Here is a 17,617-nt window from a genome sequence, read left to right on the forward strand (position 1 = left end):
AAAAAGTATTTATATTTATTTTGATCTTTGTTTTAAGAAGACAGCGATCTGACTACATACAGCTAATTTGGAAATAACTCTTGCATCAGTAACAGTTGTTTCTTATCAGTTAAAGTAGAATTAGTTTCATTTTTGTGATGTTAGTCAATAAACATCTAAGTGTCTGTTATATGCCAGGCACTGTGCTAAGTGCAGGGGATACAAAAAGAGCCAAAAGATAGTCCCTGTCCTCAAGGAGCTAACAATCTAGTGATTATAATCATTATGTAGTGATAATGTTAGGTAGTGCTTGTCATGTCCGGTGACTCTCAATTTTCTTCTTGAAGAAAGATCCATGTTATGTAATCATGAAGCTTATATACAGGATATTCCAAAATTCTTCTTGCAGTTTTAAGCTTCAATAGCACAATCTGTATGCATGCATACATATACATTGATAATGTACCATATATAAACATCCATATAGATAGATAGATAAGATATATGATAGATACATACACAGGTATATACATTAGATAGATAGATAGATATCACCAGCCTACTAGCCTTTGGTCTTTCTTGATTTTTTTTTTTACTTCTGAAGCATGTTTTCCCATGTATTCCTCACCATTCTTTCCTACATCCACCCCTACATTGAAGTCATTGAGTATTAAAAACTGTCTTAATTTAATTGAAGATTCTAAACCAGTTTCTCGTCGAATTTACATATCTTCTAATGCTCTACAAAAGATGTCTGTCCATAAGTTGTAGATATCTTCATGATGGGTTTGTGCATTTTTTACTGTTGCTTATCATGACCACTTTAATATTAGGTAACCAACTATCTGTAAACACAAAGTGATGTTTCTTATTATCTTTGGATACACATCAGATCCAGTGTTCCTAGTTTCTTTATTTATCTTTCCAAGAAGAACATTTGAGCCAAACATCAACCTCAGTTTCCTCTTCACTTTTGGTTTCATTCATTAGGAGAAGCTTAAGATTCACTTGATTCTGTTCCTTCCTTCAGTAATATGACCATTCACTGGCCTGTTCACTAGATAAAGATCTCATAATTTTTGAGTACTTGACAGCCACATTAATGTGTGTAGACAATCTGGTTGACCCTTAGTGCTCTTTCTCCCTTTATCCACCATCTAGTCACCATCATTGCAAAAGTTGAAGAGAATGATTTTATAGTTTTCTTTAGGGAGATTAGATGATTTCAACTTTAAAATCCTGTGATTCCTATGAATGTCTGATTTTCTCACTATGACATTTTTTGATTTCCATCACATTTTAAATGTTGTATATGCCCTAATGATTATTAAGCTGGTATATTGTGGGTTTAAACAAAACTTACTTTGTGTTCATCACTTCTTTATTTATAGTTAAAATGCTCAGAGTTTAGTGGAGAGGAATTGGATGCATTGTCTTGGCTAAAGAGGGAGAGTTAAGTACAAAGTGCAGCAAATACAATGAGAAATGGTCATTATTTTTATCAGTAGCAAACATCTGTCATGGGGAATCACTTTTACTTTTCTCCATTTAAAGGAAGAATATGAAATAGCATTAGCTAATGGCCTCATGGTCTTTGTTTTATGTTTTCCAATACAGGATGAGTACAAACCAGAAAAGGCTTTGTCTGAAGATGACTTGAAGAATGCAGTGAGTGTGCATCATGCACTGGCATCAAAGGCCACAGATTATGAGAAGAAACCAAATGTGCTGAAACTCAAAACAGCCGACTGGAGGGTCTTGCTGTTTCAAGCCCAGTATGTGTGGGGGTTGGGCAGAGGGGCAAGGGGGGGAAGCATTTTTCAGTTTTTGAAGCGTGCTTATTATTAATTGTTGCATTCATAGCACACTTCATATTTCTCAGACTGTTTTCACATGCATTTATCTCAGCTGACCTTCACACCTACTCTTTGAGATTTCTGAGGAAATTTTTGTTAATCCCACTTTACAAAGAGAAAAAAGAATCTTACCCAAGGTCACTAGAAGACCTGAGCCCAGAATCTAGGTTTCTTAATACTCAATCCCATGTTTCTTCTGCTACAACATGTAGACTTATCCCGTCTATCCTCACAATTTATTTAGTTCACAATCTGCAGTTATTTCTCTTCCTACAGACAGTAATGCTTCTCTGATTTGGAGAAGTAGGGAAATGAGTTTTAATGAATCCCAGAGAAAAAGTTGGCAAATAAATCCATCAGACAATGAGCATTTATTAAGCACTTAGTGTTTTCCAGGTGCTGTGTTAAATGCCAGGGATACAGAGACCAAAGGCAGTCTCTGACCTCAAAGGCTTGCATTCTAATGGGAGGAAACATTATACATCTATGATCATACATGTGTTGTGTTTCTCCTCTAATGGAAGAGATATCACATGTATAAGGAGACATATGTATAATTACATAGAGAATTTATACAACATGAATGAAGAGTAGTTTTGGCAGGGATTATAGTAGCATCTGGAGGGATCAGGAAAAGCTTCATGTAGAAGGTGGTGACTGAATTGTGTCTTGAAGGAAAACCAAAGAAAGAGTGTGCTGAAATGAAGTGCAAGGCATCCAAGGAGAAAGAAACTGGGAAGAAAACAACTTCACAGAGGTGGAGGCAAGCAGGGAGTTATTTCCAAATATGGGGCTCAGCCGTGGAATAACACAGAGATGGGAGGTGATGGAGCATCATCATGAGTATGAAACAGTAAATCAGCCAAAATGGCTCCTTTGTTGAATGCATAAAGCAGAGTAATGTGTAAGAAGATGGAAAAGATAGAAAGGGAGGGGCCAAGTCATGGAGATATTTAAATACCAACTGAGGAGTTTCTGTATGATCCTAGAATTAATGGGAAGCAGTGGAGTTTATTGAGTGGCACAGATGTGGCATGGTCAGAACTGGGCTTTAGGAAAATCATTTTGTTGGCTCTGTAGAGAATGGGTTGGAGTGAGGAAAGGCTTGAGGTGGGAAGAACCGTTGCAAAAGAATAGATGAGGTGATGATGACCTAAAATATGGTAGTGGCCATAGAGTGGAGAGGAAGGGGATGCATATGAGAAATGCTGTAAAGATAGAAATGACAAGATTTGGCAACTGATTAGAAAGTGGGATGAGAGTGAGGAGTTGAGAAATGGCAGATTATGAGTGGGGAGTGAATGGAAGAATAGTGGATTCCTTGACAGTAATAGGTAAATTTAGAAAAGTAGTTGGTTTGGGGAGAAAGATAATGAGTTCTGTTTTGGACATATGTGGTTTAAGATATCTTTGGGATGTCCAGTGTTTGGGATGACCCAGATGTCTATGGGTCAACTGGTTCAAAATGCCTAATATATTGGCAGCTGTTTTGTGGGATTAGAGCTCAGGAGAGAAATTAGATGTAAATATGTAGATCTGTGAGACCTTTGCATATGGGAGCTGATGAGGTCCCAGGGCAAAGTCCAGGGTATACTCATAGTTAGCAGTCATGATATGAACAATGATCCACAAAGGAGACAGAAAGAATGGTCCAGAAGGCAGGGAGAAAAAAAAAGAAAAGATCATTGTCACAGAACTCATGGAGGAGAGAGTATGTAGCAGGAAAGGATGTCCAAGATTGTCACATTGTTGCAGGGAGATAAAAAAGGATGAGGATTGAGAAGAGAGCATTAGATAAAGCTAACACTAAGGGAATCACTGTAGGAGAAAAAAGAAGAAAGGCTTAGGTAAGGGAGTAGAATAGATTCCTAATCAGAGGGTGAGACAAAGTCAGCCTGGAGGACTTCCATATGTAGCAGTGGTTGGCCTTATACATGAAAGAGGGTAGACCAGTATGTGACTACTCTGTACTTAAGAAGTAAGGATTTCAGGATTCCCAAAAAGGGAAGTGAGATTTTAGAAGGGAACGAAGACAACCAAAAATTTGTCAACTAAAGCTGTCAGATAATGAGAGGAGTGCCAGAGCATCATTGTTTTGGGGCTTATGGAATTCGACTTAGCAAATTTGGATCAGAGATTGCTAACTTTGGGGGAGATGATACTTTAACGGTCATTGCTTTCCAGAGGATTTTTTAGAATTTAAAAAACAGCAGTTTAAATACCCTAGAAATAGGGTGGTTCATAATTTTTGTATCATAGCCCTCTCTGGCAGTGAATTGTGGGGATCCCTTTTCAGAGTAATGTTTTTAAGTGAATAAAATAAAATGGTTAGAATTACAAAAGAAGCCAACTATATTTAAATAAAGTCATCAAAAATGAAAAAAACAAAACCCACAGTTCACAAGTGCTAGGTAAAGAATCCAAGTTACACAGAAGGAGGTATAACCAAAAGATTTGGGACAGTGAGGGGGTTGAAGGAATTTTTCTCTACAGTATTTTACTAAAATGAAATAAGCTAGACAAGGTTGAAAAACATCCATAAGCTAATAATGGTATCCCGAAGAGCAAAACCTATGTGAAAAACCTTTTGTGTTTTAAGCCACATGCTTAGTCACCAATGAGAATGAAGCAGGAATGAAGGAACATCAATTTTAGAAACAACCTAAAATTTCTTTTATCCTTCACAGGAGCCCAGAGGAAATGGAAGCATGGATAAACAGAATTAATTGTGTGGCAGCTGTGTTTTCAGCCCCCCCATTTCCAGCAGCTATTGGTTCCCAGAAGAAGTTCAGCCGTCCGCTTCTTCCAGCTACGACGACAAAATTGTCACAGGTAGATAAAATGAATGACACTTCTTAGAGGAAGTAGGAGTTGTCTTTTGATGTTCTTTGTGACTGAAAAATTCAAGCTCCTTGAGTGTTCAGGATTCATCTCCCTTTCTACAACCAAACTAAAATAAATAAATGCCTTGTGTGCTTTGGAAAGAAAGTGCGAGGTTAGCCTTCGTTCAGCACAACTAGGTATTGAATAATGATTAATGAATCCTAAGAAGTTGTCTCACATATTTACATTTGCACTATTGAAAGATACAGTAATGTAAGATAAAGTAATTCTTTCCAGTCCATATGGTAATATACAGAGTGAATTCAAATAATGCGGCCACTTCACAGGATTTTTTATTTGTCTTAAATGGGACTTTGATATTTTCCATTTCATTGATTTGGGTATTCTGTGTCCTATTGCAAGTCACAGGACTTCATTTAGATTGTTTCATGAATGGCCATGGCCAAAAAACTTCATCACCTGGTAGCTAATGTTCTGATGGTGAATATCATTTCACTGAACTAGGTTGGGCATTGGGCAGAAGTCCATCAGCATGTCTGTTAATATCTTCCTAGGTACATCCAGAGCTTGTGTTCCATTGGCCTCTAGTTTAGTAACTCAAAGTCACCCCCAAACTGTGGAAAAGAATCTCATTAGGATTTTAGTGAATGATATTGTCATTAATATTTGTATTAGCAATATACTTTTCAAAATATCAATAAATAATAAAACTAGGTAATGTGCTTTAGGGAACAGAAATGGACCCCCAAAAATGAGCACGCTAATAAGACAGATAGATGTCATGTGGTATTATCTTCTATACACAGCAGTGTTTCCAACCTTATTGAATAGAATTTTTTTACATAAAAATAGTTCCAAGAGACCCACATGCTTACAATTATACCAATAAAATCATTTGATCAGGGGCAGCTAGGTGGCACAGTGGACAAAGCACCCAGCCCTGGATTCAGGAGGACCTGAGTTCAAATCCAGCCCCAGACACTTTACACTTACTAGCTGTGTGACCCTGGCCAAGTCACTTAACCTTCATTGCCCAGCAAAAAAAAATTGATTGAAAATTGAAAAAAATCAATTGATTGTTAGTTAACAAGTATTAAGCACCTTCTCTGTGTCAGGTACTTTGTTAGCAATAGGGATACAAGTACAAGAGAAGGGAAGGGAAGGAAAAAGAAAAGAAAAACAATCCCTATGTAGAAGGAGCTTACATTTTAATGCGAGAGACAAGTACATATAAAAATATATAGCATAAACATAAAGTCAGGTTACCAAGCATTTATTAAGCACCTACTGCTTTGTGACAGGCACTGTGATAAAGCACTGGATACATAAAGAAAGGTCCCCCAAATTAAATAAATACAAAGACATACAAAGCAGTTCAATAGAAGGTGGTTTGGGAAGAAGGGCGTTAGTAATTGGGGGAGGGGGGGCTAGGAAGAGCATTAATACACTGGAGACTATCAAGAGAAAATTGCCCAGGATATGGATTAGATTGTGGGATCTTAGTTTTATCATTGGAAAGGACCATAGAAAATCTCTCTCTTTTTTTTTTTTTTTTTGGTGGGGCAGTGAGGGTTAAGTGACTTGTCCAGGGTCACATAGCTAATAAGTATCAAGTGTCTGAGGCTGCATTTGAACTCAGGTCCTCCTAAATCCAGGTCCAGTGCTTTATCCACTGTGCCACCTAGCTGTTCCCCATAGAAGATAACTTATCCAGCTCCCTCCCACAAAGGATCACAAATTAGAGCTGATAAAAGACTATATGAGCCCCCTAGTACAGTGCCCTCAATTTATAGTTGAATCGGCTAAAAATGAGGGGATGTACAATATACAGCCAAGGTCATCCAGGATGTAAATAGCAAAACTGAGATTTGAGGCTGGGACCTCAGGCTCCAGATGCAGGGCGAGGTGCCCATTAATAGGAATAGTTAATCCCCTGAAGTGATCACATTTTTTTGAATTAGCACTTGATATTCCCTTTGGGCTGGAACTACTTACCATATTGATGTCATTATTACTTGAAATAGTGCGATTTTAAATACATGTCAGGAGAGTCATTATTCACCTTCATCAGGACCCAACTACACACCACAACCTCATGATCATTACTTTAGATGAGCAATTGAAGAACCTGGGAATCAAATCCAGCCTCAGATACTTACTAGCTGTGTGACTCTAGGCAAATTACTCAACTTCCATTTACCCTTAATCCACTAGAGAAGGAAATAGTAAACCACTCCATTATCTTTGCCAAGAACATGGACATTATGGTCCACGGAGTCATGAAGAGTTGAACATGACTGAACAACAAGGAGTCTATGGATCATACGATCCCAGAGCAAAAAAGTAGGAGCAATGTGTGGAAGTTGCACAGAGGAATGTCAGTACTTTTGAAGGAAAAATATCCTAATGAGGAGAATTTATTCAAAAAGAGAATGGGATGCTATAAGACCTGTTGGGCTCCTACTCATTATAGCATTATATACTCCTTCCAAAGGAGGCTGGATGAGCATGTGTTTGTTTGACCACTTGTTGGAACTGTTCAACCAGGTATTCCTACCACATTTAATGGCCTTTCTGCAGTTTCTTTGAACTCTGCTCTTCTGAAATCCTAAGAGCCTACTATGCACAAGGCACTGTGGGGAGATGGAAGGAAAATTAAGCCAAGGATTATAATGATAACCATGTGGTAATAGAAGATGCTGAAATATGTTTTCCAGTCATTAAAGGAAGATTATATTATATTTGGTAGGGTTTTAGTGTTATGTGTATTTCATTGGTAATCATTTTATGGGAAGTAACTCTTTATTATTACCCAATGAATCAGAATACCCCCAATGGTCTTCCATGGCAGCCATCTTATAAATATGTTTTTGGTCTTATTGAGGACTTGATAAGATTTTGGTCATGGGGCTTATTTTGTGCTGTCCCTTCCATTTTAATGTCTTCATAAATGTTATGTAAGATCTCTTTGAAAGTCTGTCTGTCTGTCTCTCTCTGTCTCTCTCTCTCTCTCTCTCACACACACACACATACACATGGATTTCTGTGTTATTAAAAATGATAGGGGGCAGCTAGGTGGCACAGTGGATAAAGCACTGGCCCTGGATTCAGGAGCACCTGAATTCAAATCTGGCTTCAGACACTTGCTATGTGACTCTGGACAAGTCACTTAACCCTCATTGCCCCATAAAAAACAAACAAACAGAAACACGATAAGGATGAGCAGTTTATCCAAGAGTTAGGAATAGGTAAAAATGGAAGTGAGATAATTAGTAATGGGATGGGTTGGTCAGTAGAGAACAATGTAGAGTAAGCTTTGACTGGCAAAAGGACTTGGGAAGATTACTACTGACTCCAGAAGAACATGCTACATGCCTTTTTGCTTGAGTTAATTTGACTTTTATATGTGTATTTATAGTCATGATCATCATTTTCTAGACTTTCTTCATGTATTAGTTCTTTCTCGTATTTTGTTTTTCTTTATAGGCAGTAAAGTACTGCTGCTTATCCAGAAAAACTGGGGAACAGAAAGTTTCAGTCTTCATAATGGGAATGAGTATACTTCATAATGGGAATGAGTATACTTTACCTGGGTTATAATTTTCACCTAATTAGAATATAAAAATCCAAAGAAAAGAAGCCATATAATTTAATATTTTTATAGTGTTGATGATTCAGAAGATAATTTTAGCATATTAGGTCATCTTTATGGATGTTGGTATTTATCTCCAAACGTGGTAAATTGAAGTTTCTACTTGTTAGGAGTCTAGGTGAACGGGATTTTATGGTATTTATTTAAAAAAAAAAACTTTCTAGAATCAAGAGTCAAAATGCTTTTGACAGGCTAGAACATTGAGCCAAATCCAGTAAACCGAAATCTTAAAAATCAACCTCACAAATACAAATACATGGAGAAAGCATGTTGTTGTTGAATCATTTTTCAGTTGTGTCTGACTTTTCATGACCCCATTTGGCAAAGATCCTAGAGTGGTTTGCCATTTCCTTCTCCAGCTCATTTTACAGATGAGGAACTGAGGCAAACAGGGTGAAGAGACTTGTCCAAGGTCACACAGCTAGTGTCTGAGGCCCAATTTGAACTAGGGAGTATAAGTCTTCCTACTCCAGGCCAAGCACTCTTATCCTCTGTGCTGCCTAGCTGGCCATAAGAAAGCTTGATAAGATAGCAATTGATCTGAAAAAAGAGCTGAGGATTTTAGCGGGCTACAAGGTCGTTATGAGTAAGAGAATGTTATGGTGACCAGGATAGCATATGCATTCTTTGAAAATAGTAAGGAGAGGTATAATAACAAGAACTAGGGAAGAGGGATAGTCCCACTGAGCTCTGTCTTGACAGACAATACCTGGATTATTGTTTTCAGTGCTAGGCATCAAATTCTGTGGAAGATAGTGTTAGAGAGTAGATAGAGAAAGGCAACCACAGTGATGAAGAACCTGAATATCCTGCCATATGTTGATCATCTGAAGGATCCGGGATGTTTAGCTTGGAGAAGAAAGACTCAAGGGAAACATGATAACTACTTTCAAGTATTCAAAGTATTGTTGTGGGGAAAAGAATACACTTGTGCTCTTCTGCCAAGAGTTAGAAACATTGGATAGAGGTCGAAAAAGAAGTCAATTTGAGCATGATGTTAAGGAAAATCTTCCTTTCGGTTAGAGGTGTTGAAAAGCAGAGTAAGCTGCCTCATTCGGTACTGGGTATTCCCTCACTGGAAGGCTTCAAAATAAGATTGGATGACCACTTGTCTGGTATGCTGACTGAGATTGCTGTTTTATAGAGGATTCTTATTCAGCCATGGATTTGTCCAATAGCTTCTTTCCATCTCTGATATTCTGTGATACATTCTTAAACTCTCCTTCAATTACTTCTTGTTCTTCTTTTCTTTTGCCCTTATCTCTTTCCTCCTCACAGATGGCATTTTCATTGCCTCCTACATGCCAAACCTTCATCTCTTCATCATCCATTAGTTGGTTTCCAAGATTGATCTTCTTAATTCTTTTCTTTGGCACCATAGTAGAATATGAAGGAACTGTATTTATTCCACATGCAGAAGAGGGGACTAGGAGAACTTAATGACATTTGTGAGTTTGTATGACCTCCTTTTGCCAAAAAAGATGAAACCCTTTTATACAATATATGCATTTAAAAAAAAAACAGCCAGTAAAACCACAGCCATGTTAGGGTTGTGACTAATTACTATTTACAAAGCCTGCCACATATTCTGACTTTTCTATAGATTCACACTGGTTCTGAAGTATTTGTTTATTTATTTATCTATTTATCTATCTATTTATTTATTGCGGGACAATGGGGGTTAAGTGACTTGCCCAGGGTCACACAGCTAGTAAGTGTCAAGTGTCCGAGGTGCGGATTTGAGCTCAGGTACTCCTGAATCCAGGGCCGGTGCTTTATCCACTGTGCCACCTAGCTGCTCTGAAGTATTTGTTTAAAAGAAATACCACATCTGTCTTCCATGCTACTTGTCATACACAGATGTGGTTCACTTGCCACTTTTGTGTCCCTGCACTTCATAGCTAGGCTATATTGGTTTAAATAGTAGTCTTTGATACTAAGGACAGCTAAGTGGCATGGTGAATAGAGTCCTGGGCCTCAGGCACGCACTAACTGTGTGACCCTGAGCAAGTCACTTAACTGTTTGTCTCAGTTTCCTCATCTGTTAAATGAGTGGGAGAAGGAAATGACAAATCACTCCAGTATCTTTACAAAGTAAACTCCAAATGGGGTCAGGAAGAGTCAGACATGACTGAAACGACTGAACAACAACATACTACGATGTGGAACTATTCTTTAACACCCTATTCCTTCTTACCATTTCTCCAGTTAGCTAACACCTGTTTTCCCTTGCTACTAAAGGGCAAAAACAAAAGAAAGGTCATCAATTATAGCAGGAGGGATTTAAGTTATATATTTAAAAGGGTTTCCTTCTTGCTGGAACAAGCCGTATCAAACACTAGAATGCACTGTGAGGAGAAATTAGAGGGTTTTCTTTTTTAATTATTTTTCTTGGATGAAGGAAGTTTTTTTGTGTTTTTGTTTTTGTTTCTTTTGGTGGGGCAGTGAGGGTTAAGTGACTTGCCCAGGGTCACACAGCTAGTAAGTGTCAAGTGTCTGAGGCTGGATTTGAACTCAGGTCCTCCTGAATCCAGGCCCATGCTTTATCCACTGCGCCACCTAGCTGCCCCTGAATGAAGTTTTAATTGACAGGAATGGAGTAGATGACAAATTCCTCCCAGGGTAGTGATTTTATGATAAGAATTTAAGAAAAATTCACAAATAATCTACCTCCTGTAGTCTGTGGAGCCCTGCCATCTTCTTTTGGGGATTTGTCTCTTTAATTTAGCCTGCCCCTTTCTGGGAAGTATTAGCAATTTGTTTTTAAATGAAATTGTGAACTATATGGATTTTTCCAGCCTTGATCTATAAATTTGTTTTGTTGATGTTTGTTGAATTTGGTTTATTATTTTTTTCCTTATATTGTCAGTAAGTGCATTTTCCTCTGTATGAATAATTTTGTAAAAGCCTAAAACTTTTCTATATATAGGATATCACAAAAAACTTGAAACTTCATTAAGACTTTTAGGAAACTTTGTATTTAACATTAGGAAAACACAGCCTAGAAAAGCATAATGGAAGAAGCAATTTTAGCTGACCTAGATTAGTTATTACTTTTTTTTTTTAATTTTTTTTTAAGTGAGGCAATTGGGGTTAAGTGACTTGCCCAGGGTCACACAGCTAGTAAGTGTTAAGTATCTGAGGCCGGATTTGAACTCAGGTACTCCTGACTCCAGGGCCGGTGCTCTATCCACTGCGCCACCTAGCTGCCCCTAGTTATTACTTTTTTAATAAAAACAAATTAAAATACCAGGTCTCCCAGTTTCATCCAAGCAAACAAGAAGTGTAGTGGCTACTCATGGGCTTGGTCCCTACTACTGATCGGCAATAGGAACTTTGAACCACTCTGTTTCTGACTTGGGTTGCTTTGACAATCTTGCCTCCCTCCACACACCGCTCTTCGATCTACTCTGTACCGCTGCAGGGCTTGCCATACTGATGCTAGACAGTGCATATGCCCAATTACCTCCACCTACTTAAGCTCAGAACTTGGAACTCATTGATTTCTGTCAGTATCATCCTCACTAGTAGTAGAAATTATAAATGTGTACCATCCAACTAGTTACAGTTTTTGAGAAAGATGAAAAAAGGACGAACCTGAAATTGCTGCTTTTACCTATTTTTACCTGTGAAGGAGGGCTGCTTTCTCCTGCATTGCCTGGAGGAATATTCCACAGTTTTCTTGAAAACATATTTTATCATCTTAAAAAGATCTTATATATTTTCTTTTATAATGTCTTCCCTCCCCATGCAATTTTGGTCCTTTCTTACTGTTACTGGGAAGAAAGAACAGATATTAATCAGGTATAACTTATGTAGATAATCCACCTAAGGAAAGGTAAGAACATAGTACCAAGTTTCATGCATTACACCTTAGAGGATTTTGCCACTTTGTTTGATTTCTATAGAAAGGGAGAAGCAGTACCTTCAGCCTTATTCCCAGAAAATAGGACCAAACCAAGATGACCTTCATCGTTTTATCTACATCTACAGAAAAGAGATGATCCCTTAGGTGTTTGCCTTAAAGACTGATACAGGGGCAGCTAGGTGGCACAGTGAATAAAGCACCGGCCCTGGATTCAGGAGGACCTGAGTTCAAATCCCACCTCAGACACTTGACACTTACTAGCTGTGTGACTCTGGGCAAGTCACCTAACCGTCATTGCCCAGGGCGGGGGAGGGGGGGGGAGAGACAGATACAAGACTACAGTGACAAATGAAAATCACCAAGAGATGGATGGGGAAGGGGAACATAGCCAGAACGATATGTCACTATTTGTGGGTGGTGGTGAAGTTACCACACAGACCTACTCACTGCTCCCTTTAACAGGTGTGTTCATGATTACATCAGCCTCCATCTCCTTTCTTTTCAGTCTGACCTCCCAACCGAATTCTGCAATCTGGATCATTTGACACACCACCACCTGACTCAGGCTTCCCTAAATGCCAAATGCACTGAGTACACTTTTGATTATAATTTATGGTATGAAAGCACAGAATCAATTAATTGCCCTGCTGGAAAAAAAAATCAAATTATAATTAAGGAAAAATTAAATGTTCAGTTTTTTAAAAGTATACTTCTCAAAACAAGTATTCATCTGCTCTGTCATTTCCTGGCTTTAATTTATTTTTGTCTTCTATCCAAAACATATTAGCCTTAATTATTAAATATGATGATCATCAGTGCAACTCAGTTCAGAATGTAATATTTCTTCCTGAACAACTCTGCCGTGTAGGAGGATTCGCCCTCTTTAGTTGTTTTTCCATGAAAAATGTTGCCAAAGCACATTTTTCTTCTTCTAGGAGGAAGAAAATTCATTTTGGAGTATTAGCTATGTTTTCTACTCTGGTCTTCAGGCATTAAGACTTGTGCTCTTGTTACCACCCTACACAAGTGGCTATCAGAAAACCTGAGATGGAATCCTGGTGATGACACTTCCCAGCCACGTGGGAAATTAATAAGAATGACACTTAGACTTTTAGAAGTTTCCTCATCTGTAAAATGGGTATAGCAATATTTACACCACCTCTGCATAGGGTTGTTGTGAGGGAAAGTATTTTCTGAAATTAGAGCTTTATAGATTTGTTTTTTGTTTTTGTTGTTGTTGGTTTTTGTAGGGCGATGAGGGTTAAGTGACTTGCCCAGGGTCACACAGCTAGTATGTCAAGTGTCTGAGGCTGGATTTGAACTCAGGTCCTCCTGAATCCAGGGCCAGTGCTTTATCCACTGCGCCACCTTGCTGCCCCATATAAATTTGTTCTTAATTGAGTTTTCATAGTCCCATTCTACTCTTAATTTGGTCTCCATAGGTAGCCCTCTTTAATAAATTTTTTAAACCACTCCTCCAGGGACAAAAGCCATACAAATGGACAGCTCCTACTGTAAGGCATGTCTATGGATGCCTACAGAGAAGCTAAAATTCTAGCTAAACTGTCTAAAATATCTAATGAGTGGTTGCCAATAAATTATAAGCTTTAGCAAGAGTTAGGCTTTTAAGCATTTATTAAGGAGAATAAGAATTTTGTAAAGAGAGAGAGAAAGGCCTACATTCATCTATCTATTAAAGGGAGAGCACATATCTAGCTCCCTTCTCCATCAGCATCCTCAGGAAAAAGCCCCAGTCAGAGCGCCAGGCTCCCCACTTCTTCCTCCCACAGGCAAACGTCACTTCCTGACGCCAAAGAAAAGACTCCTGGTCTTGCCCTCAAAGACCTTCACTTCATGGCAGAGCTTTTCTACAGTAAGTCTCCAGCAGGTGGCGTCATTCTAATCGTTACAGTAGTGATGTCATCACTGCTCAGTAGAGCAGGACAGCCTTGTGGAGAGAAGGTTGCTCTCCCATAATTTAAGATAACATTTTCCTTTACATTCTGTTTCCAGAGGGAAATAATGGGGAATGGGAAAGGCATGGGAGGGGTGAATCTCTTAACCCATTCTCTTCAATATTATTAAAGCAGAGTTTCCCAGGAGCCTTGTGCTTGAGTAGCATACTGCAGTATTGTACTATAAAGGAAATGATTGAGCAAACATTTATGGAGCTCTTATTCTATGCCAAGATCATACTTATAGCAATAAAAATCACATATATTCTCTTGAAAAATAGGTCCAGGATGAGTCTATAGTATTGTCATATCCAGTAAGGCCCTAGGGTTTGTTTTGTAAATTATTATTTTTAAATTATTATTATTATGCTTTAAAATTATTGTTATTTACCACATTAAGTACCTGTGTGCAAAGATATAAATGTCTACATGTAGGTATGTATAAATTCATACATGTATATGTGTGTATATACAGTATTCTAGCCACCTAGCTGCCCTACTCCATGTCATTTAACAAGTATTTATTGGACACCTGTTTGCCTAGTGCTATACTAGGCCCTAGAAGAGAGGGAGAGGATGTGCAGAAGAAACAAAAATCCATATCGCTGTCTTCAGAGAGATTAGGAAAGACAATATGAAGCTACCCATAAACAGAAAAAAAAACTAATAAATCACTTTCTCTATTTCTTTTTTTATTATTTTATTATTTTTTTTCTTTTTTTATTCTGAATAGAATTTTATTTTCCAAACTATATGTAAAAACAAAATTTTAACATCAATTTTTAAAAAACTTTGTGTTCCAACTTCTCTTCCCCCCTCCATTCCCACCCACCCCCCATCCACAAGAACTCAATCAATTCAAAATAAGTTATACATGAGTAGTCATGGAAAAATTCCCTATTTCTAATAAATTTCTAATAAACATTCTTATTTAAAGATTTGAGTTCCAAATAATATCCCTCCTTCCCCTATCCCTTCCCTGAGGCAATCAGATATAAAGTTATACATGTGAATTATGTAAAACATTTCCATATTAGTCATTTTGTATATGAAAACTCAAAAAGAAAAAAAATGAAAGAAAATGAAAAATAGCATGCCTCAGTCTGTCTTCAATCAATATCAGTTCTTTCTTTGGAGGTGGATGGTATGCTTCATCATTAGTCCTTAGATCACTGTATTGCTGAGAATAGTTAAGTCATTGACAGTTCTTCATCAAACAATATTGCTGTCACTGTGCACAATGTTCTCTTGGTTCTGTTCACTTCACTATACATCAGTTCATAAAGTCTTTCCAAGGCCTTTCTCAATCAGTATTTTCTTAAGTGTCAAGGTCATATTAGGGAATTCTGGAGTCAGAACAACTATGTTCAAATTCTGCTTGTTAGCTTGAGATGTTAAATACAAAGCGTGAAGTAATCGCTGTTCACTAGGAGCTTGCAGGGCAGACAACAAGTACATATGTAAATATACACAGCATAAATAGAAAGTCAGTAAGTAAAAATCTATACAAAGATTCCAAGATCGCTTGGAAGAGATTGCCTTAGAATCAGGAAAAACTTCATGCAGAAAATAGTGCTTGAACTGTATCATATGAGAGAGACAGAGACAGAGAGAGAGAGAAGACTCAGGAGTAGGTCAGAAGGATATAAATTGAAGGCATGTGGAATAGTCAGGAAGAATATAATTGAACGTTAAATCCTGTTGTCAAAACTCTAAATGCTACAGTATTTCACAGGAGAGGGAAATGAGTGAGAGCCAGGGTGGTCACAGTAGGCAGAGAGGTTGAGAATTTGAGTCAAGAACTGGTTGGATTAGAACAGAGAATGGGTTTTGGAGATTGGTGAGAAATAAAAGTAGGACTGATAGTGCAGATCCATTTATAGAAAGGCTTGAAAAGTCCAGTTGTGCTTTCCATGTAGTAACAAATAGTCACCTTTGCAGGTGACTTTATTCGCAATCCTTTGATATGGGTTGTTACTCTACAGCTCTCAAAGTCATATTATGCTATGGAGGAATGAACAGTGTATCTGGAGTGACCGGGTTCAAATCTCACATTTGATGTTTGTAACCCATATGACCTTTAGCAAATCACTTAACTGCCCCAAGCCTCAGTTTCCTCATATGTAAAAATTAGGGGGGGCAGTTTAACAAGGTGGTCTCTGAGGTCCCTTCCAATTCTAGATTTGTCTTTACTATGATCCTAAAGACAGTCTTAGATGCTTTTTTATTGTCTTCATCCCCTGCTGCACTATCCTTCAGTCATGAATGATATTAGTAATATTATTGGTTACCTCCTAAATTATTAATAACCACTATGAACATGGAGAGTATATAATGTCAATGTGGTCATGATTATGGCATGGTTCCTGCCCTCATAGAGCTTGGAATTTAGCAAGGAGGGTAACACTAAACAATAACTATTCAGTAATTGAAGGCAGCTAGGTGGCTCAGTGGGTAGACCTCTGGACCTGGAGTCTGGAAGAACTGGGTTCAAATCTAGTCTTAGACACTTACTAGCTGTGCGACCCTGGGCAAGTCACTTAACCCTATTTGCCTCAGTTTCCTCATATGTAAAACGAGCGGAAGAAGGAAATGGAAAAACACTTCAGTATAATCCTAAAAGGGGTCACTAAGAGTTAAACTTGACTGAAAAACAACAACAACAACAATATGCAGTAATTGTATAATTCAATTCAGTGCAGCAGACACTAAATTCCAACTGTGTGCAGAACAGTGCTGGGCTCTATTACTCTAATGCAAAACAGAATATACTCAGACTCAAAGCAAGCTAATAAAATCCAAGATCCAGGGAAGGAAAACCAAATCTTCCGTTCCCAGCATTTAAATATTGCTTTTCTTTAGAGTCCTTTAGTGTGCCTGCCTCTTAGTGATGCCAAGTTGACCGAAATCATTGCTTAGACAGAGGCGCTAAACAGAAACAGATCCCTGTGTGGTTGCATATCGAGTTAGAAAACCATAAATTAACATTATCTATGTTATGTTATATATTTAGTTTGTTGAACTTTTCCCAATTACATTTTAATCTGGTTTGGAGCTGTAAGTTTGACCAAACCTCTGGTTTAAGACATCTCATTATGGTTGTGTATTGAGCAAAATAACCTTGGAGACAAGGTTGCTGTCTCATGAGATGAGACTGGGCCTATTATTTCTTTGGCACCTTCTCCTTGACTTGATTTTAGAGGTCCCAAGAGCAGTGAGAGATTGAGTGTCTTGGCCCAGTCACACAACAAATGTGTGTCAGAGGCGAGACTAAGCCTAAGTAGTCTTGATTCTGGGACATCCTTCTTTCATTTTAGTCATGGGATCTCTCTATTTCAAACACCTCACTCTTCAGATCATTAGCCTCTACAAGTAGGAAGGGACTTTATACATTTTCCAGTACCCTTATTTTACATATGAGGAAACAGAGACCTAGAGGGCTAAGCAATGTTAGATGCAACAG

The 17,617-nt window shown here is 38.0% G+C and overlaps 1 protein-coding gene across 1 annotated transcript in view; it reads left to right on the forward strand.

Annotated features, from left to right (window-relative positions):
* PSD3 (pleckstrin and Sec7 domain containing 3) overlaps positions 1-17,617 on the forward strand; it is a 538,748-nt gene that overhangs the window by 488,098 nt on the left and 33,033 nt on the right. The window contains 2 exon segments of the mRNA XM_043989192.1: positions 1,597-1,754; positions 4,523-4,667. Coding sequence (XP_043845127.1) covers positions 1,597-1,754; positions 4,523-4,667 — 303 coding nt within the window.

This window comes from Dromiciops gliroides, chromosome 2 (genome assembly GCF_019393635.1).
Source record: "Dromiciops gliroides isolate mDroGli1 chromosome 2, mDroGli1.pri, whole genome shotgun sequence".
In the NCBI taxonomy this organism is placed as follows: Eukaryota; Metazoa; Chordata; class Mammalia; order Microbiotheria; family Microbiotheriidae; genus Dromiciops; species Dromiciops gliroides.